The sequence below is a fragment of the Penicillium digitatum genome, chromosome 2 (genome assembly GCF_016767815.1).
Source record: "Penicillium digitatum chromosome 2, complete sequence".
Classification (NCBI taxonomy): domain Eukaryota; kingdom Fungi; phylum Ascomycota; class Eurotiomycetes; order Eurotiales; family Aspergillaceae; genus Penicillium; species Penicillium digitatum.
The window spans coordinates 182879-195539 of NC_089385.1; the positions used below are offsets into that span (position 1 = coordinate 182879).

The 12661-nt window shown below is 47.8% G+C and overlaps 6 protein-coding genes across 6 annotated transcripts; 2 read left to right on the plus strand and 4 right to left on the minus strand.

Moving 5' to 3' along the window:
• Positions 1–518: 518 nt before the first annotated feature.
• On the minus strand, positions 519–2647 carry Pdw03_6153 (Major facilitator superfamily domain, general substrate transporter; the record flags this gene model as incomplete). The annotated part of the gene is made up of 9 exons (XM_066101268.1): positions 519–606; positions 679–909; positions 972–1087; positions 1144–1303; positions 1353–1397; positions 1449–1573; positions 2172–2310; positions 2369–2426; positions 2476–2647. The coding sequence occupies 9 exons, from the start codon at positions 2645–2647 to the stop codon at positions 519–521; spliced, it is 1134 nt and encodes a 377-aa protein (XP_065956351.1).
• Positions 2648–3685: 1038 nt separating this feature from the next.
• Positions 3686–5408, minus strand: Pdw03_6154 (Dimethylaniline monooxygenase, N-oxide-forming; the record flags this gene model as incomplete). The annotated part of the gene is made up of 5 exons (XM_066101269.1): positions 3686–4483; positions 4537–4683; positions 4778–5042; positions 5106–5231; positions 5281–5408. The coding sequence occupies 5 exons, from the start codon at positions 5406–5408 to the stop codon at positions 3686–3688; spliced, it is 1464 nt and encodes a 487-aa protein (XP_065956352.1).
• A 1293-nt stretch (positions 5409–6701) lies between these two features.
• Positions 6702–7230, minus strand: Pdw03_6155 (uncharacterized protein; the record flags this gene model as incomplete). The annotated part of the gene is made up of 4 exons (XM_066101270.1): positions 6702–6834; positions 6930–6990; positions 7078–7150; positions 7204–7230. 4 exons carry the CDS (start codon positions 7228–7230, stop codon positions 6702–6704), a joined length of 294 nt encoding a protein of 97 aa, XP_065956353.1.
• Positions 7231–7480: 250 nt separating this feature from the next.
• Positions 7481–8455, plus strand: Pdw03_6156 (Isopentenyl diphosphate isomerase; the record flags this gene model as incomplete). Its single annotated transcript, XM_014680299.1, has 3 exons — positions 7481–7718; positions 7820–8158; positions 8220–8455. 3 exons carry the CDS (start codon positions 7481–7483, stop codon positions 8453–8455), a joined length of 813 nt encoding a protein of 270 aa, XP_014535785.1.
• A 392-nt stretch (positions 8456–8847) lies between these two features.
• On the minus strand, positions 8848–9551 carry Pdw03_6157 (Putative DUF domain protein; the record flags this gene model as incomplete). The annotated part of the gene is made up of 2 exons (XM_014680298.1): positions 8848–9268; positions 9463–9551. 2 exons carry the CDS (start codon positions 9549–9551, stop codon positions 8848–8850), a joined length of 510 nt encoding a protein of 169 aa, XP_014535784.1.
• Positions 9552–10377: 826 nt separating this feature from the next.
• Positions 10378–12394, plus strand: Pdw03_6158 (Multi antimicrobial extrusion protein; the record flags this gene model as incomplete). Its single annotated transcript, XM_014680297.1, has 2 exons — positions 10378–11538; positions 11588–12394. 2 exons carry the CDS (start codon positions 10378–10380, stop codon positions 12392–12394), a joined length of 1968 nt encoding a protein of 655 aa, XP_014535783.1.
• Between the last annotated feature and the right edge of the window lie 267 nt (positions 12395–12661).

Genomic DNA, 12661 nt, shown 5'->3' on the forward strand with positions numbered 1-12661 from the left:
CGGGTCGAATTACTGCGGTTTTGTTTGAAGATTTTGGAAGAACAGGATGTCCGATGAAGTGATCTTGCGCCATGGGCATTAGCATGGGTGAATGCTCAGTCACATCTCACACGAACTACTACGACTCATCACACTGCTAGGTAGTTTAGCCCCCCCCCGCACGGATTACAGGCTATAGAAAGCTTTTACTGGGATAAAGAAACACCCTCAACAGAAGACCTGGTCTGATGCACCTGAGAAAACCGGTTGGCAAAAGACACACAACAGCTGCTTGCTTAATCTTAAGTTGTCAAAACTCACCACCATACGTTGTAGAACAATACTGTGATTGTATACATATCACGCCCCAGCTCCACAATGGAATAGGGTCGAGTTGTTTGGTCTTTCTCTCTTCCAAATAATTGCTGTAGAAGTTCTCGATGCATTTTCGGTCACCCGCCCAATCTGTCCGTCGTCGATTCTCCATTTGGGATCGTGACCCATCTTTCAGGGAACAGGAGTCAACAACTTTATTTATCTCAAGACTTGATAGGCTTAGTCTCAATCGAGATCCTTCCTGGGGAATCCGAGGAATGATCTTCCGTCTCTGCTTCCTGAATCTGATTCCTGCATCACCCCCGACCTCAGTTAGTCATGGACAACCCTAAAAGGCACGTTTGACTTCCAAGACACACTTACCCTTGTCTCAATTTCTCTCTGTTGTGGAGGAAACGAACAACGAAAGTACTGATTATCAAGATGACAGACAAAACGGTGACAGTGATAAAGCCCTTGCGGTACTCCGGGCCATCAACTTGCTGCCATACAACAAGAGGCAGCCAGGCTTGGAAAACATAAGCCATTTCGTTCATGCTTCCGATAACCAAGGAGCGCTCTTCGTTATCTTCAGAGCAAATTTCATGGGCCCAGCTGTTACAAAGTGTGTTAGGATATTTGCCATTGAAATTGTCGGGGAAATTCGCGAGACTGACGCCATTAACAGACCACTCAGTCCGAATCCAGCCCCGCTGATAATGTAACAAGTCCACTTCCATCCCATCGGAATGTCCCAAACTGCCAGTGAGACGTAACTTATGATATTGACGCACTAGGATAGTATTAGAACTTTTTCTACATTTCCTGATGGGGCTGGGTGAGACTCACAGCACCAAAGACAACCGGGGGCCAACGACTGCCGTTTAGAACAGTATCCGAGATCCATGCGTAAGCGAGGGTTGTCACGACTTGAACTGCTGGGGTGGTGGTTGGTATCGAATTGATCTGGCTGATTGAATATACAGGATCTTTGGAGTGTTTAAGGAACCTTTCAGGAGTCAGAGTGTGCCAAATGGTGGTGTCCAGATCTTACTTACTGTTGGAAGATCGGCTGACTTCCCGCGGCACCATTGTTGAAGCATCTGATAGGGTGTGAGCCGTTTGGCTCTAGATTGACCAGATCTTCAACTCACACATAAAGTAACGTTAGAAGATAGATGTGCCACGACGAGAAGATTTTCTTCAGCTTTGACTTTGTGTATGGCTCTCTGTTCCGTCGTCCTTCTAATTTCATTCGTGTTTGGGCGAGATTGACCTCCTGTGTGGCGGTAAGTCAATGCATCGAAATCAAAAGGGTGAAATGGTCAAACGTGCCTCTTTACTCAAATACCACGGATCGGAGATTTCAGGCACATCGGGAAGGATAAAAAACCCACTAATAGCCACGGGGAGGGAAATGACCCCATCGATGATAAACAGCCTTGATCTTGGTTAGCTTATGACCGAAATTTGAGATTCGGTCACTTTTCTTACCATTGCCAGCCCTTGAAACCCCCTCGTCCTCCGAGGTGGTAAACCGCCTCCATCAGATAACCAGAAACATGCTGGCAATTCCACTGCTCGTATGAAAAATGCATGACCTTTTTGCCAACTCATCTTTCCGGTACCATGAGCCGATAATGTATTGCATTCCGGGATAGAAAGTACTTTCAGCGAGACCTGTCGGGGTGCCATGTTAACAATCAACTCTAGCAGAGTGCGTGCTTGTTAGGTTGTGCCTGCCTACCAACGAAAAACCTCAAAGCATAGAACTGAGTAGGGGTATTGCACCGGGATAGGGACATTGTGAGAACCGTCCAGAGCAGCTTTTACGGTGTAAGCAGAGAGCTCTTGTGCAAGGGAACCAAACGTCGTACCTCCATGGCCGGAATCCAATATCGCGGTTTGACGCGAGTCAGGAGAATGTTGCTGGGGATTTCTCCAATGACATATCCAATATTCCAGCATGTCTGCATGTAGTTGAGTTCATTGCCGTACATGCCCAGATCTTCCTTCCTACAAGTTTGATGTTAGGATCAGACTCTCACGGGTGGATATCCACATGGCACCATACATTCCAGAGACAAATGCATTGTTGATATTGATCTGATCCAGATACTTGATAAAATACCCTAGAATGATTTTAGCATCATCCGGGAGAAACCGTTCATCTGAACTGACCCAACGATGCAAAGGTTAAAATGGCCGAATCCAATTTGAAAAGCAAGCGACGCTCCTCTGGTGACTTGTCAAATGTGTCCCAAATGTAGCTGACCCATTTGCGCTTCGGTTCTTTCTGAATTATTTGCGTCGCTGGATCGACATGCGCTTCAGCAGGGGATTTCAATGACATGGTGATATCGTCGCAAGGCTAAAAAAAAACAAGGACACTTTAGCACCCTTGGAACATTCTTATAGCGCAGAAAAGCGATTAAGACCGACAGCCGATCCATACTAAGGACGTCCTAACTTAGCGGGGCCATCCTAGTAGCTAATTATTAGAGCTCTTATCCGCATTAAAAAAAATGCCGGCTTAGGGCCGAGTGAATCCTGCTTCAGGTTTCTCAAGGCTATACTCCGCACTGAGTATACGATATACACTGTCGGTTGAATGATTGGACAACTAGTTTGCGCAATTCCTGTAAATTCTTTCAACATCATCCTCCAAACACAAGGTCTAAGCAGGTTGGAACCTTGCCGACTTCGGGGATAATTAATGATGTTGATGTTGCCATTTCACACTAGAAACTCACCATCGCCCGTGTGAAGCTCGTCATGCGCCTCGGCAATGGGGTAATCCCTCGAAAGAAAATGTTGAAAGAAAATTATTTTTTAAAAAAAACATCAAATTGATTGCTTAAAGCTTCCTTGTCAAGAGATTTAATTACTCTAGCATCACGAGCGCAGAATGTTGAACTGCGGGAACATTGTCCTAGGAAACATCTCGAGGCCACTCTGTGTCAATCACGAGTTGACTAGTAGAATGATGCACGATAGGTCCCCCCCCCCCCGCATCGATGATAGCATATGACATTTAAGTAGAAAGCGATTGTGAACGTTGAAAAGATGATCACCTACTCACTACTGACCAATATCCTGGGATCATGGATTGAGCTATCTATCATGAGAGAGAGGGAGAGAGGAAGAGAAGACAATGGGGAGGGACCAAGGTCCTACCCGCCTAAGACAGAGAGCTAGCTACCTGGGGGGATGGCTTAGAAGTAAGCTTCGCCACAAGAATGAGTCAAGTTGCTCGCTCATGGAGTCTCCATAATTGAAGAAATTGAAGACATATCACTTTGGACGATCTAATCCAATTGGCGTCAGATGGTATTGAACATACTACAACGGTGTCTTTTGACATCTTTCAAATTCCATTTTCTCATACTCATCATGCAGTCACTCCCACCTCCAAAGGGCGTTTGAGAAGATCTGCCCGAGAAAGCTTCCCTGTCATGATCAACTGAAGTCTCGCGCTCAAAGCTGCTTTCTCGGTGATCCAGGTCTGAGTGTGACCCTCAATCAACGACAATCCACGCTCAATTCTCCCAGTATTGACCCATTTGATTAATTTCTCGACATAAGGTTGCTCTTGATCCTTGAGTGAATGGAAGCTCCGTCCAAGTCCCTTCTCTTTAATACGATTCTCATATTCCGTCCGAAGGCTCGCAGTAGATGGAAGCTGCGCAACCCCAGATAGGAAGGCTGCCACCGCTATAGCTTGGAACTCGAACAACGAGAACGTCGCAGTGTAGAAAGGAATGCCGACAAACGCAAGCGTGGGATCCGGGATATAGAAAATATCTTCATGTAAGTTGTGGACCTGAGTGCCATCTGTAACAAGCACCTGGTCATTTGCCTCGGCCGCAGATACACCGTAATCGTTATATTCATCAAGGAACGGAAGTGCCATTTGGTATCCTGTGCAAAGAATGATTGTATCTATGTTGTGCAAGGTCTCCCCGGATTTGAGATGTACGGTCAAGGGCAAGTGTCCGGTGTTTGTGGATGTCGAAGTAGAAATTTCGAATGCTTCGACCTCTGCAATTCTCGAGGCGTTTCCAGGAAGTGCACTTGCGGGGAGATCAAAGGCACCATTTCGAGTACTTTGATACACGTGGTCTGCGGTTCCACTAATTTCAGTGGCTATGTCGAGAGAAGAGACGCCTCCACCAAGTAATAGGACCTTCTATAGTTTAGTCAGCCCAGTGCTTCTCCATGCTAGAATGGGTTCACTCCTACCTTTCCCTTAAATCCTTCCGACCTTCGGAAAGACTTTGAATGGAAAATCCTCTCGGGCCACTGAGCTTTTTCTTCGGGTAGACCCCGTATATTTGGGACGAGAGGCGTATGATAGTGACCTGAGGCAACAATGACCGAGTCAAAAGTCTATGATCCGGTCAAAATCACTTCTGATAATTTGTTTTTTGTTTAAAAAAAAAACACAAAATTACCAAACTTTGGTATAGAGATGAGAACTTACTGCAGACTCTTCATTCTCCACGGGATCTTGGCCTTCGCTCAAAGTACTCCAGTGAACCGTCCATGTCGGCCCGTCCTTGTGAACTCGCGTGACTCGGGCGCCAAATTTGGTAATATCATCAACACCGGCCTTTTTCGACGTGTCTTGGATATAATCCTTAAGCACATGATGCTTTACAAACGGACCAGTCCCTTCTGGCCATGTGTTGAGTTTTGTCTCTAGTAAAGGGGTGGAGACATTGTTGGTGAGACTTTCGTAACAAGGGCTGTGAAAGAGTGAGCATAAACTGCCGTCTAAAAAAGAGGAAAAATTCAAAGCTGAAACCTACCCTGGAGGTGCATGAAGTAAGATCTTTCTTTCGCTACCTTCCCTCGCATCCTTCACATATTCCTGTGAAGCTGACGGTCTCGGTGATGGGTACTGGGCTTCAATCGGAGCACGTTTATCATACAGCCTACAATGCTTTAGTCCATCATTCCAGAACAGTATAGAAAGATCCTTACCACACTCCACCAGATGCATTGTTTCTCTCAAAAACCGTCACTTGGATTCCAGCAGCCAGAAGATGGCCAGCAGTAACCACTCCGCTGATACCAGCCCCAATGACAGCAACTCGAATAGACTCACTCATGATGATTATCATAAGAAGAAGAAAAAGAAAAAGAACGAAAAAGAAAAAGCCGAGAGATGATCCGCGCCTACGTGGATTGTTCCAGCACTTATGGCCCCCCTCCCTCCCAAACGACAAAATGGGCTGATATATCGCAATGCCCCCCGGGAAAACCGGCAAAGAGTCAGAGATTCGAAATCCTCGTGATTTTGATCGTAGATTGTGACATCGGGGGGCTCCCCGCTTGCACGGCAAGTGTAGATTGCACAATTTACATCGAACCCTAAAAGAGGGGTGTGGGTATGGAGATAACCAAAAGTGACATTTGGCCCACAAAAGGCGTAATGGGTGATGACGATGATGTGCTTTAATCCGAGTACAACGTTGATCAACAAGGGAATCGACATTTCGAAATATCTATAGAGCATATAGTAGACGAAACTCATAGGAATGATACAAATCCAACGATTATCTATTATCATGGCTCCCGCTCCAATTGATTCACGTATGGTTGATGTCGCAGTACTCAAGAGAGACACTCTCGGTCTTCCTGACCCTGCACGAGAACACATAGAAAAGGCGGGGAGTGATCTCAGTGACGGCTACCCATACCGATCATCTCGTCCTCTCTAGATTGACGATGGTAACAACGTGCGGGACTATGATCGCGTCCATGTAGACCCCGGCAGCCGAGCCGATCCAGAGAAGAAAGCACTTCTATCCGCGGCCAAGGAAGTGATTCCCTTGACTAGGCACATCGGAACTGAAATTGTTGGGTTGCAGCTGAAGGATTTGACAGACCAACAGAAGGATGAACTAGGCTTGTTGGTTGCCGAAAGAAGTGTTGTCTTCTTTCGGGACCAGGTTATCACCCCACAATAACAGAAAGGATTGGGAGAGAGATTCGGAGAGGTTGAAATTCATGTATATTTTATCCAATCCAGAAAATCCATGTTCCAATTACCAACTGTATTTCTCTTCTATTTAGTCTCAAGTGCCCCATGTTCCTGGCATCCCTGGCGTGACTGTAATGTGGCCAGCATTGCAGGAAACAGAGAGACCAGCGAGCTGCCGTTGGCCGGGAGGAACTTCCCGGTGGCATAGCGATCTCGTGCACGAGAGACAGCCCGCCGGAGTGACCCATCTCCATAACGACACAGTACCGACAGTCGGAGGTGATACACTCTGGGCGAGTGGATACGCGGCATACGAGAAGCTGTCACCGTTGTTCCGCAAACTGCTCGACGGAAGGACTGCTATCTACCGCTCAGCCCACCCATACCTCGACCGTAAGAACCCGGAAGCAGGCCCTTGTTACGTGGAGCGCGAGCACTCAGTTGTCTGTGTGCATCCAGTTACAGGATGGAAGGCACTGTGGGTGAACCGTGCTATGACAGACTGAATCGTTGGGCTTGACAAGGCCGAAAGTGATGTGATTCTGGGATACCTATACAACGTTTATGAGAAGAACCCTGGTATTCAGATTGGTTTTAAGTGGACTCCACGCACGAGTGCAACGTGGGATTACCGGTTAGTCAATACCTCAAGAGATCTTTTGAATTTGAAGCTGATTCTTCAATAGCATCACAATCCATAACGCAAGCTGGGATTATGAGGGATCCCAGCCTAGACATGGGACACGGGTGACTTCACTCGCTGAGAAGCCTGTATTTGATCCAGATACACCAACTCGGCGGGAAAAGGTGGGTCTTTTGGGACCAGAAGAAGTTGCAGAACTGAATAAGTTGACTAGTCTCCTTGAACTGAGATGATCAGAGCGCTATCTTGACACCCATGACGACTGGGTGGTACGAACTGACGCAGGTTCTGATACTATTCGCATACAGATAGGTCTACCATCAATGCAAGTTTTTTGTCACTGGATAGCCATTTTGCGTAACACCATAGGTGTAGGTAGTTCTTGGGTAGACAGTGTCCGCTGGAAAGTCCCTTCGAATTTCCCCAAGTCAAACAACGGAGAGCAGATTTGCCGATCGTTGCCGCCTTTGACACGAACGCCGCGCCGCATTTCCTTCTCCGCTTTCTTTCTGTTGGGATGAATTACTTTCCTTCAACGTCCCTCTTAAGCCGAAATGAGCGCAACCATGACCACCACAAGTCCGCCTGAGATCACGGCGGACAACGTTGCCACTCTTTTTCCCGAGGTTGATACATCGCTCGCCCGTGAGGTCCTCCCCACAAGCCAAACAAACACTGCGCACGGCAGCGAGCTTGAGGGCTACGATGAAGAGCAGGTCCGTCTGATGGACGAGGTCTGCATTGTTTTGGATAATAATGACCGGCCTATTGGAAGCGCCAGCAAGAAGATCTGTACGTTCTACAACCTCATGTCCACCCATGGAAATACAGAGTGGCGGGGCAGTGGCGGGTGCAACATGCGAAATAAAATACTGATAGTCGCATTTGCATAGGTCATTTGATGACCAACATCGACAAGGGTCTCCTTCACCGCGCCTTCTCGGTTTTCCTTTTCGACTCCAAGAAGCGTCTTCTGCTCCAACAGCGCGCCACCGAAAAGATCACCTTTCCCGACATGTGGACGAACACCTGCTGCTCACACCCGCTTGGAATTCCTGGCGAGACTGGAGCTCAGCTGGATGCTGCCATTCTGGGTGTGAAGCGCGCTGCGCAGCGTAAACTGGACCACGAGCTGGGCATCAAGGCAGAGCAAGTACCCTTGGACAAGTTTGAATTTTTCACAAGAATTCACTATAAAGCCCCCAGTGATGGAAAATGGGGCGAGCACGAGGGTATGTTACTTTATACAATCCTTATCTAACTTGGTAATGGGAAATACTGACATTTTGCCAGTGGACTACATCCTCTTCATCCAGGTCGATGTCGATCTGGAGCCCAGCCCCAACGAGGTCCGAGACACAACCTACGTCTCAGCCGATGAGCTTAAGGCGATGTTCGAGCAGCCCGGGTTGAAATTCACCCCCTGGTTCAAGCTTATCTGCAACTCCATGCTGTTTGAATGGTGGAGCCACCTTGGTACACCGGCCCTGGATAAGTACAAAAACGAGCAGGACATTCGGCGAATGTAAAAAACCCTGATACAGTTGTACCTTATCGCATCTTTCGGTTTCATTTCGGTCTGTGCGCTGTTTCTTTTGTCATCTTTGCATTCCTCGGGGCAAACCCGCCTCCTTTTACGAGACTAATGGAAATATACCTCTGCACACGAAACGATGCTCACGACATCACTACCTTCTGAATTTTTTGCCCTCTAGTTTCATTTTAGGTGATTAACATCTTATTCAAATGGTCCTGAACTTTTCCGTCGTGCTCTTGAAGAATCTTCCCCTTGTAGTCCCAACAGTACTTAGTCGAGACAGGAACACATTAATGCAATGATGAATGTAACAAGCAACCACTCTTAGAGCAATGCTAATGCCAGCGCTAGTTTTATGAATTGAAAAAAAAACCAGCGTCGCCATTACTGCGCTGGATCCGTGGACAAAAACAAAATGCAACTGCCCAAAATCACCGTCCCAACCACCGTGAAGACAACCTGCGTTTTCCAACCACTCTGCACCAAAGCCGCCTTACGCGCGTACTTCTTGACCGTGCGCGAGTAATTCGCAAACCCATTAGCCAAACAGGTTAAACTCAGAAGCCAAAAAATTATCCCGAGAGGTAAGGCCATGCGTCTCTCAAGGCCAGTGGGTTTTTCGCGGAAATGAAAGGAGATGATGATGGCCAGCGACACAACGGCCAAATACATGGACAGACGGAGCCATGAAAGGAAAGTCCGCTCGTTGGCGCAGTGGTCGCGGGCGTCGGAAGAGCTGTTTTCAAATAGGAGTGCGCCGAAGTAAGGACGTGAGAGGAAGATGTGCTGTTGAGACTCGATGTGACTTCCAAAACGTCAGCCGGACTGTCATGGTCGGGGCAGAATGTGGGATGGGGCATAGGGTCATCCTGGTAATCGTGGCAATCACGGAGAATGCCAGGTTTGAATTTGAAGTACGCCCTCATGTAAGCGATCAAGCCCCTAGACAACGCGTTGTGCTCTCCAGTCATTTCTACAGAGCGGAACAGCTTGACTTACTCTTCCACAAGGACTGGCTTAGAATTTACCGGATTGATCAAAGGGTTGAAGGGAGCACAAACACCTCCAACTTGTGTCACCGTAGACATAGTGAGAGGTTTGCTATCCGAAGCTCGATCCCCAAAATCTGGAGAAAATCTGGGGACAGCCCTGTAGGATCTACATTCGGTCATGTGATACCCTTGTTTTCGCAATGATGTCACAGTTGTTTTGGTTTTTTCTTGTTCATGTGATTTTCATGATCGACAACGTTCAATAGGTTGATCGGGATCAGGTTCTGACTTTGATGCAGATCTATGCCTTTTTTTTTTGTCATGGAGGACTTGAGGACTTCACCTTGGATATTAAGTTTAATAGTGACCTGATTACTAGAAATGTTGGATTTTATATTCGGTCAACCTATTTCAGCGAAACCGAAAATTCCATGATGACTCGTGATGCGCTTTGCTAACACATGCGAGTTGGTTCATGCAAGGTAGTGGGGTTGGCTGTATCAAGTCAAACAAAGCCGCAGAAACTGGAGGCTCGCATCGAGCTTCCCACTGGGTCTTAGCGGGGAGATGCGGAACTATGCCATTGCTGCTTTGACACGGAGTAGTGATGGCTAATCACACTCTGACTTAGACGTTGACTCACTTGAAGTGTAATCTGCACTTTTATCTCGAGGCGTTTCTGTAAATTACATGATTTAGCATGGATCTGAGCCCGGACCGGTCGTATTTATGGTATGACAAATACATCTCCGCATCCAGCTTTAAGCCGTCTTTTTCTCTCCAAGTTTTTTTTTTTTTTTTTCTTTAATTATCTCCGAGACGCCAAGGATCTAGAGTGTCAACTCGAGAGAGCTCAATTTATTTTGCTGTAAATAATGCGCTGGCCGTAAAACACCCAAAGCCTCGTCTCTCACAACTTATCATGGCCCGAAACATCCGCTCTGTGGATTCCGCCGAGCATCAAAGCCCATTTAGCCGGTCCTTTACACCCAGCTCGCCTATTGCCGCCTCAGCGATTGCACGAGATCTCGCCAACTACAGCGATGAGCATCAAACCCCCACGGATGAAGCTTCTGACACTTCAACGGCTCGCCCGCTCGGCAGCTATACCAGTACCAACCCCCGCTCTTTGGCTGGTTCATATCGCCGTCCTAGTTGCTTCACGTCTGTCAGTCATGGGACTGTAGTTCCCTGGACTGGGGAACAGCAAGCCCTATCTCAGAGCGAACGCGAGCAAGTCATCGAAGAAGAACGACGCCTATTGAGCGATAATCATGTTATCGCGCCCGAACGTGCGCATGGCAAATCCCACGGGCTGCAGCGTAAGATGAGCGGCTTGCTATCCGCTGCTATCAGCCAAGGATCTCAGTCTCGACGACCAAGTGGATCTTCTCGACGCTCTAGAAGCAGGGATCCCGGGACGGATGGGGCAAGCGAAATCACTGCTCTGCTTGAAGGGGGGTCGGTGGATGCCGAGGACAGTGAGATGGACTTGGAGGAGATTGACCGAAAATGGGAAGAAGCTGTCGCCGCCGGTTTGATTCAGACGACATGGCAGCGCGAAGCAAAGGTCATTATAAAATATTCGTTGCCGCTCATGGTCACTTTCTTGCTGCAGTATTCTTTGACTGTGGCTAGTATTTTCACCATTGGCCATCTGGGTAAGGAAGAGCTTGGGGCTGTCAGTCTGGCAAGTATGACTGTGACCATTACTGGGAATGCGGTGTTCTCGGGTCTATCGACGAGTTTAGATACGCTTTGTGCTCAGGCCTATGGTTCTGGGAAGAGAAAGTTGGTGGGACTGCAGATGCTGCGTATGATTTATTTCCTTTGGCTTATCACCATTCCAATCATGGTTCTCTGGTATTTCTCGGAGCACATCCTTGCCAAGATTGTGCCGGAGAAGGAGGTTGCTAAGATGGCAGGTCAGTATTTAAGAATTGCTCTCTTAGGAACCCCTGCCTTTGCTCTCTTCGAGAGTGGCAAGCGATATCTGCAGGCACAGGGCGTGTTTTCTGCCTCCCTATATGTCCTCATTTTTTGCGCGCCACTGAATGCTTTCCTGAACTGGTTCCTCGTCTGGGTAAGTACCTTCTAGCCTTGTGACCGTAGTAATGCTGACATTATACCAGAAACTCCAATGGGGCTTCATTGGGGCTCCCATCGCCGTCGTAATCACAGAAAACCTCCTCCCGCTCTGCCTGTTCACCTACGTTTATTTCTTCGTGGGGTCCGAGTGTTGGTGCGGGTTTACCAGACGAGCATTCCAGAACTGGGGCCCGATGATTCGTCTTGCGCTGCCAGGGCTGATCATGGTCGAGGCAGAGTGTCTGGCATTTGAAATTCTGACGTTGGCATCAAGCTACCTCGGCACATCCGCACTCGCAGCGCAATCTATTCTCGCAACAATCTCCAGTATTACATGGCAGATTCCGTTCCCCCTGTCTATTGCGGGTAGCACGCGGATCGCAAATTTGATCGGGGCTACCTTAGTCGATGCCGCAAAGACCACTGCGAAAGTGAGCTTCTGGGGAGCAGCCATCGTTGGCATGTTCAACATGATTCTTCTCTCGGCTTTGCGCTCGCACATCCCCAGATTGTTCAGCTCTGATCCCGAAGTCGTTGAAATTGTAGCGCAGGTGCTTCCGCTCTGCGCAGCCTTCCAGCTTTTCGATGCTCTCGCGGCAAACTGCAACGGTATTCTCCGTGGTCTGGGTCGCCAGGAAGTGGGTGGTTACATCCAATTATTTTTCTATTATGTGATTGCTATGCCTCTTAGTATGGGAACGACTTTTGCTTTGAATTGGGGTGTTATGGGCTTGTGGACTGGGGTTGCCCTTGCGCTTGCCCTTGTGTCCCTCACCGAGGCCATCTTTATCAGTCGAGCTGATTGGAATCGCTCAGTTGAGGAAGCTCTAAAGAGGAATGAGCTCACTTAACTTGAATCTTGGTACGTGTGAGGAGAAGCGTCGACATGAATTGAAATCTTGTTGATGGCGTACAACGGATTGCCCCAGCACGTGTCTTTATTTCGTTCTGCATTTTGCGGTGACTTCAAGTGATTTCTGCTCCAGTCTCGGTTAAACCCCGGACCCTGTTATCGATTCTGTCTACATGTTGCTTAAAAGTAAATCCGCACAGAGCAATTTGGACTCTATCAGATGGTATGAAAAACAAATCATGACATCATTGGGGTTTGAATGTGA